This window comes from Podarcis pityusensis (genome assembly GCF_964106645.2).
Source record: "Podarcis pityusensis genome assembly, chromosome: 2".
Classification (NCBI taxonomy): Eukaryota; Metazoa; Chordata; class Lepidosauria; order Squamata; family Lacertidae; genus Podarcis; species Podarcis pityusensis.
The window spans coordinates 24,666,459-24,680,140 of record NC_138029.1 but is presented as its reverse complement, the minus strand read 5'-3'; the positions used below and the strand labels follow the sequence as shown (position 1 = coordinate 24,680,140).

The window sequence follows — 13,682 nt, the reverse complement described above, 5'->3', positions numbered from 1 at the left end:
GCTCGCGACGGTGAGGAAGGGGAGGATCTTTACCAAGTTGGATCTACGCGGAGCATACAATCTAATACGCATGAGGGAAGGTGACGAGTGGAAGACGGCCATGTTCACGCCGCTGGGCACCTATGAATACAGAGTTATGCCGTTTGGTCTCCAAAATGGCTCCCACTGTTTCCAAGCATTCATGCACCACGTGCTAGCAGGACTCCTCTACAAGAAGTGCGTATGCTTCCTCGACGACATTCTGATCTTCTCAGAATCGCAGGAGACTCACGAGAGAGACGTAAAGGAGGTCCTGCAGAGGCTACGGGAGCACAGACTCTACGCCAAACTGGAGAAGTGCCAGTTCGACGTGACGGAGGTGGATTTCCTGGGCTACCGGCTGTCCGACAAGGGACTAGCCATGGACAGCGCCAAAGTCCGCACGGTGTTGGACTGGAATAGCCCGCGCAATCGGAAGGAGGTCCAGAGGTTCATCGGTTTCGCCAACTTTTACCGCAAGTTCATCAGGGGTTTCGCGAAAGAGACGGCAGCTATCACGGACACCCTCAGTTCCAAGAAGAAAAAGTTCACCTGGACGGACCAGGCGGAGCAGTCCTTCAGGAGACTTAAGAGTCTCTTCGCGTCCGAAGACCAGCTGCTACACGTGAATCCCGGCAGGCCCATGCGGGTTGAGACTGACGCATCTGACAGAGCAGTGGGGGCCGTCCTCTTGCAGGAAGATCCGCAAGGGAACTGGAGGCCCTGCGCTTTCTATTCCCGGAAGCTCAGCAAGTCGGAACAGAACTACACCATCTGGGACAGGGAGTTGTTGGCCATCCACGCGGCTTTCAAGGCGTGGCGGCACTTCCTCATCGGAGCCAAGCACACCGTGCAGGTCCGCACGGACCACAAGAACCTAGAGTATTGGCGCACGGCGAAGCTCCAGAGCCAGAGGCACATGAGATGGGCAGAGTTCTTTGCGGATTTCGATTTCCGGATAGAGTATATCCCGGGAGACAACAACGTCATAGCGGATGCGCTCTCCAGGAAACCGCAGTATCTCGAGGAAGCGGCACCAGTGGCAGCCAGGCACATTTTCGCACCGCAAGCGTGGGCGTGCGCTTCCGCCGCCGTGGACCTGGACGCGGTACGACGCGCGCTACAGACGGATCCGTTCGCACAATCCAAGATGGAGGAGGTGCGAAGAGGGACAGCAAAGGACGGCGAATTCCAGATACGCGACGGCCTGCTGACCCGCAAAGGTGCTCTCTACGTGCCGGGAGACAATCTCCGCGCGAAGGTTTTACAGCAGTTACACGACGCACCCAGCGCGGGTCACTTCGGCAAAGAAAAGACGGCGGACTTAGTAGCCAGAGACTTTTGGTGGCCCCAGATGCGGGGAGAGGTCGCGGATTACGTCGCCAGGTGTGACACTTGTCAGAGGTCCAAGCCAGTGCACAAGAAGCCAGCGGGATTGCTGGAACCGCTGGAGACGCCACTACAGCCGTGGGAAAGGGTGGCGCTGGACTTTGTTACTGATCTGCCCAGTTCGCGGGGCAAGACGGCGGTGCTTGTGGTTGTAGATCTGTTCACCAAGATGGCGCACTTCATTCCTTGCGCGAAGGTGGCAACAGCGGAACAGACCGCCAAGCTGTTCATAGACCACGTGTTCCGGGTGCACGGCTTACCGCGGTCCATCCTGTCCGACCGGGGTCGCCAATTCATTTCCAGTTTCTGGCAGAAGCTCCTGGGCATCCTGAATGTCAAGATCAACTTAGCGTCGGCGAGACACCCGCAAACCAACGGCCAAGCGGAGAGGGTCAACGCCATCATGCAGCAGTACCTGCGATGTTACGCCAATCAAAAGCCTGCAACTTGGGTGGACTACTTACCGATGGCCGAGTTTGCCTACAACAACACGAAGCACGCGTCAACGGGGGTGACACCGTTCTTCGCCAACAATGGGCGACATCCCAGAACCTTCCCGGCGTTGGAGACAACGACGCAGGGGGAGTCGCAGGGAGCTGAGCATTTAGCAGCAGAATTGCAGGAGGTCCACGAGGAGCTACGACGGCACTTGGAACTAGCTAAACACGCCTACAAAGTGCAGGCAGACAGGCACAGGAGGGCAGGAGAAGACATCCAGGTGGGGGACTGGGTATGGTTAGCAGCCCAGGCGGTGCCGGCCAAGTCGTTAGCTAAGAAGAAGCTAGGACACAGACAGCTAGGGCCATACCAAGTTGAGGGCAGGATCAATCCCGTAGCTTTTCGGTTGACCCTCCCAGAAGGTTCCCGAATGCACCCGGTCTTTCATAGGTCGGTGCTTACACCCTACAAGGCCCCACACAGATTTCAGGAGCCGGGGACGGCACCAGACCCACGTAGAGAGTCACCAGGGGGGGGAAAAGTCACCGAGGACCCCGACACTCAACGAGGTCACGGAAATTCTGGACTCGAGATGGGGGGAGGAGGGAGTGGAATACCTCCTCGCCAGGGAAGGTACCCCGGCCAGCGCCAACAGTTGGGTGCCAGATTATGCTCTGGAGGAACCTCTTCTTAAAGACGAGTTCCATGCACTCTTCCCACACAGGCCCATGCCAGAGGAGTATTTTGACGACTGGCTTTTTACGCCCACACTTTCAGGCAGCACCTTCCGGGGGTTCTCCTCCGCAGAGGAGACCACGCCGGAATCGAGCCCTCCAAGGGGATCGTGCTCGGGGGTGGACACGGACCGCTCTTATTGGTGGGACGATCAACCAGAAGTGGGGTGGCGAAGGGGGCCTTGGCAAGCAGCATCGCCTGAAGTAACAGGGGGAGGGAAGGGTTTGGATGTGTTGGGGGAGGACCCTGGTTTCGAGCACGCATACACTGAACTGGAAGCAGAGGAGATCGACGTCGATGAACTGTATCCAGCATCTACCCCCACTACAACGGAGCTCCCGGAACCTGCGCCCGAGCAGCGGGAGGGGGGAAGGGGGGGCTTCGAGGGGGGGATGGATGTCAGGGGTTCAGGGACAGAGGCACAGGGTAGGCAGGAGATGGAGAGCGATGGGGATGAATCCCAGGACAGCGAGGAAGAGGATGACAATGACTCTAGAGATTCCATGAGTCTTTCCAGCGAATCAGAGGATTCCCAGAAGGGGGCGCCGGTGGTCAAGGCCAGGGGAGCCCCAGGGGGGACGTGTCAGGAGCAGGGGGCCAGCGGGGGATCCCAAAGTGGCAGCTGGGCGTCAGGACCAGCCTCCCCGCCAGAGTGCAGCGAAGGGGGTGGAGGTTCCAGTGTATCAGGGGAGGCTGCTCCGGCAGTAGAGAAAGGAGGGAGGTCGGAGCAAGCCACCCTCCCGGAAGGGGAGGGGAGTAGTGAAGGGAGTAGCGTAGCTGTCAAAAGGAAAGTTAGAGGTTGGGGGCGCGCGCCAAGTTCAAATGTAGAGGCGCGCGGAAGTACAGGGAGCCCGGAGGAGGGGCCAGGTCCCAAAGCCCGCAGGAGGGGGCAAGAGCAGTCTGATTCCGCGTCGGAGGAATCCAGGAGGGGCGAAACCCCAGCGGGCAGAAAGACCCTGCGGAAAAGGAAAGAGAGAAAGAGGTGGAGCAGCGCAAGCCTCTTAAACTGGTGCAGAGGAGGGACGGATTCAGAGGGGACTTCAGCGGTCTAAGCCTAGCAGACGTAGGGCTGCGCGCCTCGGATCTGAAGCAAACAATGAACTGCAATAAAGACTTTTGTATATAAGAAAAGATAGGCGTTGGTCTTTTGTGAGCTGAGACTTGAGGCAGCCCTGACACCTGGGAATTTCCCCTGAGGTCGAATAGCAGCTTGGAACAGATAGGGGAGTCAAATTTCAGCAAGCAAAGCAGGTGTAGGGGAAAAGTTAAACCCCTCCCTTCCACCAGTGCCCTGGTCCTGAACTGAACTGCATCCCTCCCACAGCCAAAATACAATGGTACCTTGGGTTACAAACACGTCGGATTACAAACACTTCGGGTTACAGACTCCGCTAACCCAGAAGTAGTACCTTGGGTTAAGAACTTTACCTCAGGATGAGAACAGAAATTGCGTGGCGGCGGCAGCAACAGCGGTAGACCCCATTAGCTAAAGTGGTACCTCAGGTTAAGAACAGCTTCAGGTTAAGAACGCACCTCCAGAACGAATTAAGGTACCACTGTATGAAGAGGTATGGGATGTGATTATGGATCTCTGCCATCTTAGTTGACCTTCGGACTGCAGCTGGAATTTAATTAGTTTTTACGTGGAAGGATTTCGATTTAAAAACATCATGGGCACCTCATGGAAAAGGGGTCCTAGCCTACCTTCCCATATTAGGGTTCTGCGTTGGAGTGGGGTTATTCGTGGGGGATATTCAGCCATGCAATAATGCAGAGGGAAGAAAAGCTCTGGCAGCAATAGTTTAAAGAGACAGAAGTTTTATTAGTTGTGACCCGAAGTGGTGCAGCCCAAACCTAGCTTCCCTGCGTCAGATTTAAATTCAGTCAAGGCCTTAGCATGAATAGGATAAAGGTAAAGGGATCCCTGACCATTAGGTCCAGCCGTGACCAACTCTGGGGTTGCGGCGCTCATCTCGCTTTATTGGCCGAGGGAGCCGGTGTACAGCTTCCGGGTCATGTGGCCAGCATGACTAAGCCGCTTCTGGCGAACCAGAGCAGCGCACGGAAACACCGTTTACCTTCCCGCCGGAGCGGTACCTATTTATCTACTTGCACTTTGACATGCTTTCGAACTGCTAGGCTGGCAGGAGCAGGGACTGAGCAACGGGAGCTCACCCTGTTGCAGGGATTCGAACCGCCGACCTTCTGATCGGCAAGCCCTAGGCTCTGTGGTTTAACCCACAGCGCCACCCATGTCCCTTCATGAATAGGATACTGTAGCTTAATTTTGTGTAGGGCAGGCTGAGAGCAGCAGTGGAGCAAGCCGATCGGGCACCTGGGATGGTGCGCATGCCCTGTGCTCACGGCAGGGCCAGCCGCTCACGGGAGCGGGGCGGGGCCAGCTGGGACAGGACGCTCTGTGGGGCCTCCAAGGAGTCTGCCTGCCTCCTCTCACTTAGTGGGCAGACCATTTGGGGCAGCGTGGAGCCTGTGGGCACCCAAGCCACCGCATTACTCCCAGGAGAGATGCGTGGCTCAGGCGCACTGCAGGCCTTGCAGCGAGTGCCGCCCGGCATTTTGCCACCCCCCCGGGGCGGACCACCTCCACCGCACCCCCTTCCTCTGCCCCTGGCTGAGATTACATTCTGTAGTCATGTTAACTTAGCTTCTCGCGGAGAATGAAGGGAATAGGGGAGACCGCAAACCAGGCAGTTGAAGTGATCTGTTATTTATGGGCCTGCAGCTGAAGGTGAGGCTTGTATGCTGCTTGTCCGAACCCTCTTTATAGCAATTGTTTTCATCAAACCCTGCACAGTACTAATCAAACTTTCCATTTGCGTGAGGACTCTCAGCTGCAAATAATTGCGGTGGCCAAGTGGGCTTGGTTGCCATGGAGACTGAAGAGGAGAGCTAAATGCTGAGGCTGAGGATTTACCTCTTACCGTTAAGAGGAGGTGGCTGGCATGTCTTTTTTGAAAGGAGAACAGGAGTCTATGTCAGCCGGTAGGGGACCAAATATAGACTTCAGGAGGAGGTTATCATGCCAAACTATGTCATATCATGCTTGTATTTACAGAGTCCTACAGAGAGGGAAGATTTTGGTGTGTTTTTTTAATGCTACAGAATCCTACTCTCCCCGGACCTGTTTACACATGCAAGCCTCAACACTTTCAGAACTGGCTGCTTTCCATCTTTTCCCCAATCCTGACTAATAAGGCTTCTGTCTTTTTAAAATCTCTTCCCTCCCTGCGATGTAGTTGAATGCTCCATTTCTCTTGAGACTCAGAAGCGCCTCTTCTGTTGGGGAGAGATGCAGATTGAATTGGGGTACTGGACGGGAGAGGCATGTCATAGTGAACTCATCAATGCTTCTTCACAATGAGCGGAAGCTGTGGGAGCAGCAGGTTGTAAAGAGACAGACTTAGACGCAGAAAATCTGAGAGGCAGGAGCTGTGCGGGGAAGACGAGCTGGTTCCTCCCCTTCCTGGTGAGCAGAGCGGATGAGAGTACCTAGGACAAAATAGAGTCCCCGTCCTCCACAGCAATAGCAGACAGACACACCTAAATGCCGGTGAAATGCAGCCCCTTAGTAATTGACAGACAAGCACAGGAGTGAGGAATTTGTGGCCCTGTAGATATTAATTCATGGGACGTGTATATTAATTCATGGGACGTGTAGATATTAATTCCTGTAGATATTAATTCATGGGACGTGGGTGGCGCTGTGGGTTAAACCACAGAGCCTAGGACTTGCCGATCAGAAGGTCGGCGGTTCGAATCCCTGCGACGGGGTGAGCTCCCGTTGCTCGGTCCCTGCTCCTGCTAACCTAGCAGTTCAAAAGCACGTCAAAGTGCAAGTAGATAAATAGGTACTGCTCCAGCAGGAAGGTAAACAGCATTTCCGTGCACTGCTCTGGTTCGCCAGAAGCGGCGTAGTCATGCTGGTCACATGACCCGGAAGCTGTACGCCGGCTCCCTTGGCCAATATAGCGAAATGAGCGCCCCAATCCCAGAGTTGGTCAAGACTGGACCTAATGGTCAGCGGTCCCTTTACCTTTAGATATTAGTTACAGATAGGTAGCCGTGTTGGTCTGCCATAGTCAAAATAAAAAAAATCCTTCCAGTAGCACCTTTAAGACCAACTAAGTTAGTTCTTGGTATGAGCTTTCGTGTGCAAGCACACTTCTTCAGATGATACTTTAGATATTAATTGGTCTTCAGCTCCCATCAGCCATAGCCAATGATAAAGCCAATGATAAGGGATGATGGGAAGTGGAGTCTAACAATATCCGCAGGACCACAGTGCTGGGCATGTAGGAAGAATGATTCCTGGATTCTTCTATAACACATCCAGACTTTCAGGGTGGCGGCATCTGGAGAACGCACACAACAGTTTGGGCTAGGAACACACATCCGGAAAGGCCCACTGCAATTGTGCACAGGGAAAGATAGTTGGGAAACGTGAAACAGGTTGATGCTGTTTGGCCTTGTTTCCCTTAAATAAGCATCCTGTGAAAATACAGATATAATATGAACTCTCATGGCAACTGGTATCAAATAGAGAAGTGAAAGCCTGATTGAAGGCGATAGAGGTTTGTTTGTTTGTTTGTTTGTTTGTTTGTTTGTTTGTTTAACACAAAAAGCAGTGGGAATTTTATGAGCCCAGTAGAGTGGGGAGTGATGGCAGGAGTGGAATCATATAAGTATCGTTGGGCTACATCTATCTCCCTGCAAAGGAGAATTCTTTTGTGACTGGTTCACCAAAGGACCACCCCTTTCCATATGATGAATTTATGGTCTAAATTTGAAACATGGAGGTTGTTTTTATAGATTTATGTATTTTGTGTTTTTTGTGTTTTATGTGCAGCTATATTTTGTGCTTGGAGTATTCTATAGCCTGCTTCACACTTCACGGCAAACCATACTTTGAAACAAACTATGGTTTAATGTGATTGAGCAGTGTGCTGAAAAGTTCTAGTTCTGCCCCTGCCCCCTGTCCCACTCCTGCTGCTGCCACACTGCCAGGAAACAAGCAAGAGTCTGGTTTGTCATGAAATCTGAAACCAGGCTCATGGTTTGTTTCTCTTTAAAACCAGTGTTTCTTAAACTTAGGTTCCTAGCTGTCATTGGACGAAACTCCCATCATCCCTGTCCACTGGTCCTGCTAGCTAGGGATGATGGGAGTTGTAGTCCAGCAACTGCTGGAGACCTAAGTTTGAGAAAAACAGTTCTAAACAAACTACAAGTGGTATCCAGGGTTTGTTCTTGGCTTATTACTCAGGGTTTATTTTGGAGCAAACAGCCCAAATAATAACATGCCAGAATCTGACTTCTTCCCTGGTGCTATGTTTTGTGATTAGCACAAATCTCTTTGAAGTCCATACTGGGTAAACTGCATTTTTACATTTTTTAACTAGCTAATAGAGCGCAACAGGAACACTTTGTATGGAGTCCCTTTGTCCAGGCCCTTTGTGCTTTGTTGTTGATCAATGTCAATGTCAAACGAGAAGATTATGTTAAATCTGGAGAGACACTTTCATGAGCTGCTGTATCGATGGGGGGAAATGCAGCAAATAGCTTCTGTAAGACAGTTCAATGCATTGTGAGTTTTGTTACTGTTTTCAGTGAATTCTAGGATTTGTTCAGTTGAGTCCATGACCAATAGAATATAGGGGTGACAACCCTGAACTAACAGCTCGTTGCATTTAGAGAAATTATAAATAGAGAATGAATGAATAGTAAATAACAAAGCAATGACTAAAATGGAAGGGGGAAAATAGCATGGATGATACTATTCATGTTGGAATAGCAAATATGATAACCATTTAATTAAGAGCTTTGTTTCTTTCTGAAATAGTTAATTAACCATTTCCCCCTGTCTTTCTTTTCTCTTTCTTTCCAGTTTATTTTTCTGGGATGTGTGCATGACCTTCCTGTCTGTGAAGTCCTGGGTTGATTGTTCCGTAGAAGACTAAAGTTCTATAACCTCCATATGAGTCACATTCTGTTATTTCACCTCTGTTCCCCTTATACAACTGTACTGTGTACCTAAGAAATGTCATCCTTGGAAATGAAGATTAATGGGAATGAGGGACAGATCTAATTTAAATTAGCAACTTTTTTATCTTTTAATGCAAAACCCTTGCTTTCTGTGGATTAGCCACACAATTCAATTAATGTTTCCTGGGAACTCTGATGGGATTTGAGTGTAACTTTGGACTTTTCTAATGGGATGATGAACTGCCTAAACATGCAAAAAGGTTTCCATTTTAGAGTCACGCACCAGGTGAAGTCTGTGGGTGCATTTTTAAATTTCCCCCCTGAATATCAGTTAATAGTTGCCATTCACTCCTAAGGGGGAAATCAATGTGCTTCATTTGGGGGCAGTTCTGCCCATCACCCCTGACACAGTTGCCCAGCCTCAAGGACTCCATTGGGGAAGCCTTGGGCAAGCTACATTGACAGGCAAGCCATTTGCTGAACTTGACATTCAGTTTAGGCACATGTATCAACAACCACAGGGATAGATTTCCTCACTGCATTGTGCACTTAAATCACATGTAAAGTCAAATGCGCAATTGTAGCTTGTGAAGAAGTCCTCATACAGTTGTAAATTTTGATACAGTTTATTATTGTCTCCTGATTGTCAGACTTTTTAAGTGTTCACAGCATAGTTCCAGAAGTCAGTAGCATGAAGCAACATCTACTGGTATTCCCTATGCTGTAGCATTGCAGCTGGCAGAAAGCCCTGGTTCATCCTAAGAAACTAAGGGTGTTGATAGATGAGACATTGGCAGGACCTGCAAGCTGTCGTTTCCTAAAAGTTTTAACAGTCACAATTGGCCCTGGCATCACTTGGGACTGCAGTGCTGGGAAAAGCAGGTTAACCTTCCCCAAAAACGCTGTTTTCCTGTTGAAAATTGCACCTGTCTCTGAACATAGGGGCAAAATGTGCAGGTATTATATAGACACTATGTGGCTCTTCTGGTGTCATGTCATATTGACCTGGTTTGGACAGTCAACTCATGGTTAAATAAGCCAGGATATGCATGAACTCTGCACATCTTCACATAGCTTCTTTGCTTCCGCTCCACTCTTTCTGTTGCGAGATCAGCTAAGCAAACCAAGAAGCTGAAGTTAGCTATAGCTTCCTGCTAGATCTAAACCAGCAAACCATAGCTAATGGCTTCTTGTTGAGCCAGGAAATTAAGTAATGGTTTAAAGCTGGCTTTCAAATCCAGATGTGCTTGGAAGCCATTCTCTACAGTGCCTGGTTTGGACATCATGGGAGGCTGTGATTAATCACAGGGAAGGTTCTACATGCAAGGTGCCCAGAGCTTCATGCATGCTCAGTGATTGTCTAAAAGCAGCTATTGTGTCGATTAATTCTTGCATGCTTTTATTTGGTAAGCGCTGTCCCTTTACATATTGGATTAAGGGCCTAGCTACATGTTACACACTAGTGTGTATGACAGTAGTTCAGTCCTGCTCTTTAAAAAGCAAAGCCACTTGAAGGGGTGGGGAGCACGGGTGCTAAAACCCCTCCCTTCTAGCTGTTTTCTGGGAAAACCATCTTCCATGAAATGCAAATATCCATTTGGAATCCAGCAGGGTGGGTGGGGTAGAAGTTGGGGAGTTTTGAGTAGAAATCTGGCTGACAAATCCCTCGCCCTCCTCAAATGGCTTTCCAAGAAATAAAGAAAGAGAACGGGCACCCACATCCTATTGCATGCATTTGCATATTATAATTAGTTAGCCCCTTACACATGGCAGGTTTGCAAGGCATGAGCTGAGTGCGTACTTGGATGTCATAGAAGGAAAAGGGCCTCCACAAAACTTGGAGGCTTTCCTGACAGCCCTCGCTTGGCGTGCCTCTCCTCTGTTTCCATCTGCTTATTCCAAACAAAGTCACGGCATGATACTTCAAAGGGAGCTGCAGGAACAAACAGCCTGCAGTTAATTTCTAGCTTTCAGTTGCTTGCTGGCTGGTGGATGACACATAACATCATCTGAGCTATTTAAATAGCAGCATAAGCACAGCAGATATTGTTTCTGAGGCTTTTAATTGCTATGTTTATGTTTTGCAATATGTCAGTTCCTGTCGCCTTTAACTAATACTGAATGATCTAATCCCTGTCTCCTAAATGAATCTGTATTAGCTCCATTAGAATAACCCTGTAATTAAATGCACACACATATATGGGCTGAGAGGGGAACAGGCAACGCTATCTGCAAAGTTAGGCTTTACAAAATCGTACAGCGGGTGGAAAACTCTTCACATCAATGTTCTCTTTGTTAAATAGGCTCAGTAGATGCTAGTCTGAATTTAGCACTAATTGTTAAAGTGAGTTGGGTAGAGAGCAATGCACTATTTTTTCAGATACAGCTTTTTTGAACACCCAGTCAATTATTATTATTGTTGTTGTTGTTGTTTGTTGTTGTTGTTGTTGTTGTTATTTTGCTACCGTGTTCCTTTCTTTTACAGAAAAAAACCATGGATGTTTACAGGAGAGAGGTAATTTCTTTCCCACATATTAATCAGTGATTGTTGTTGCTGTTAATAACAAGTAATAATACAGTCCTGGTAAAAACCGCATTTTCCTTGAAACCTTATTCACAAGCCTTCAACTAAGTTTTACTCAAAGTAGACCCATTAAAATGAATGCTGGCAAGAGTTTTCCACTTCTCACAGCATGCTGTGGCAGGGGGTGGTGGGTGGGGGAGAGAAAAGACTGTGGCAGAAAGAGAGATGACAAGAAAACAAGATGGCAGAATGAGAGGAGGGCTGGCCACACCCACTTTTCACCCCTGGTCCCCATCTGCCATTGGGCTTTGGTCCCATTCAAGGCCAGCATGCAGCCTCCAGCAAATCAACTCCAAGGGAATATCGTCCTTAACGATCCCGGGAGGGAGGGATTTGTACTTCTGCTTTACAGGCAGCCAGATAAGGATTCTTGGGGAGCTGCAATCTGGGTTTTCTATCTCTTGTGTCCTTGGCGTGGCAACAGCTTTCCCCTCCAACAGTATTTCATGATACCTTGGTGCAGAAGATCTAAAATCCTCCCCCTGCCATGGTGAAATATATAAAATTCCAAATTATTTAATCGTTGGTGAAGGTTTGGTAACCCCTCAGTCCACACATGCTGTTTAATTGCAGGGACAGCTCTTTGCCCTCGCTCCCCGACTCCCCAGCTACCAATGCTCAGCCCAAATTACCAACTTGAGACCACATGTAGCGCATTTGCACTTACACGTCAATTAATGTACAACCCTCACAGTTCACCCACCCATGCACAAGTGTGTGTGTTTGTGACTTCATCCCATGTTGGTCCCCTTGACTAGCCACGCCTCACATTGTTGCAGATGGAGGTGACTGTAGGAATAGCCCAGACTGGGCTCTTTGCATAGCAGGGGATGCGTGGATGGAAGAAGAGCTCTGATCTGGACCAGGCCAAGGGCTCATCTAGTCCAGCGGTTTGCTCTCAAAATGGCCGACCAGATGCCTACGGGAAGCCTCCAAGTAGGACTTTAAAAAACACACACTATTTAACCATTTTTTCAATACAAACATCAACCACAAAAGACACATACAACAAAAACCATAATAACAATAATAACACAATTTGACAATTCAGATTTGAATACACTGATATACCTATGACTACACCTTTTTAAACAATATTTCCCCACCTCTCTCTCCTCGCCCTACTTCCCACCAATATCCGCCTTATCGCTTAAGGCGGATTCGTTCCATATTTCTTCATATTTATCCATTCTTATTTTGTGTCGACATGCAGTTTGTTCGTATGTAGCTAATCTGTCCATATTATCAATCCATGTGCTCAATAGAATCTTTTTGCGGCTCTTCCAATTCATCAAAACAAGTTTTTTTTGCTTCTAATATAGCACGGTACACCCATTTTTTTTTCTCCCTTGAAATCTCCCACATTTCCGTAATATAATTTAGAATTAAATTCAATTCCCCTAAATAACAATTTATTTTTATTACTCTTGCTATAAATATCCTCACCTCACACCAAAATGATCTTATCATCGGGCAGTTAATCAACATATGTACTAAGTTCGCATTTTTACTCCCAGCAGTTGTCTGCACTTGTTATTTTCTTCTGGTATAATTTTGCTGGAGTCCAGTGGACTCTGAATATTATTTTCTGTTGAATAAGTCTTAGTCTTAGATCCATAGAGGCTATTTCTGTTGATTTTATACTTGACTCCCATATGTCATTTGTTATCTGTACCCCTAACTCTAAACTCCATTTTTGTCTTTCATATTCTAAATCATATTTCTTCCTGTTGAGTAGGGTTTTATATAGTGCAAGTATAGAGTTTTTTGTTTTTGTTGCACTCTCCCCACCTGTGATTCCAGGCAACTGGCATTTGGGGACATGCTCCCTCTGAGAGCCAGTGTGGTGTAGTGGTTAAGAGCGGTAGTCTCATAATCTGGTGAACCGGGTTCGCGTCTCCGCTCCTCCACATGCAGCTGCTGGGTTAGTCACACTTCTCTGAAGTCTCTCAGCCCCACTCACCTCACAGAGTGTTTGTTGTGGGGGAGGAAGGGAAAAGGAGATTGTGAGCCGCTTTGAGACTCCTTAGGGTAGTGATAAAGCGGGATATCAAATCCAAGCTCTTCTTCTTCTTCTTCTGACAAAGGAGGTTGAATGTGGCCATCATCATCAATCAGTATTGGCTATTGGATTAGCTTTTGTTTCATTATGCGTTTTGTGTTCTCTGTGATCGTCGGAGGAAGGGAGGTATGCAAATTTAATAAATGATAATGTTGTTGTTGATGATGATGATCAGTGGTGTGTGGTGAAACTTTTCATAGGCGAACAGTTAGGGCCAGAGGTGCCAGTTTGTGAGGGCGATGTCACATGAGCAATGTTTTGATGTCCTGACGTTGCGCATGTGAGCATTGCGCCTCCCTCCCTAAGCTGGGCAGAAGCTTCCTGGGCTATGGGAAGGAGGCGCATAATGAAACAAAAGCTAATCCAATAGCCCTGTTCCCACAAGCACATCTAAAAGGCCCTAGTAGCTTCTGATAGCCTTCTCCTCCATGAATGGAGCCTTCCAAATGGTATCTG

General features: G+C 48.5%; 1 protein-coding gene across 5 annotated transcripts in view; it reads left to right on the top strand.

Annotated features, from left to right (window-relative positions):
- RGS9 (regulator of G protein signaling 9) overlaps positions 1 to 13,682 on the top strand; it is a 74,548-nt gene that overhangs the window by 33,345 nt on the left and 27,521 nt on the right. For 4 of the 5 annotated variants that reach the window (XR_013982677.1, XM_080994548.1, XM_080994551.1 and 1 more), the window contains one exon: positions 11,066 to 11,095. Coding sequence is in view for 4 of the 5 variants with exons in the window: in XM_080994548.1 (XP_080850674.1) it covers positions 11,066 to 11,095 (30 nt within the window). In the remaining variant the exon portion in view is untranslated. Of the gene's footprint in view, positions 1 to 8,482; positions 11,096 to 13,682 lie in introns of all 5 variants that reach the window. The other variant, XM_080994550.1, reaches the window with a different exon arrangement.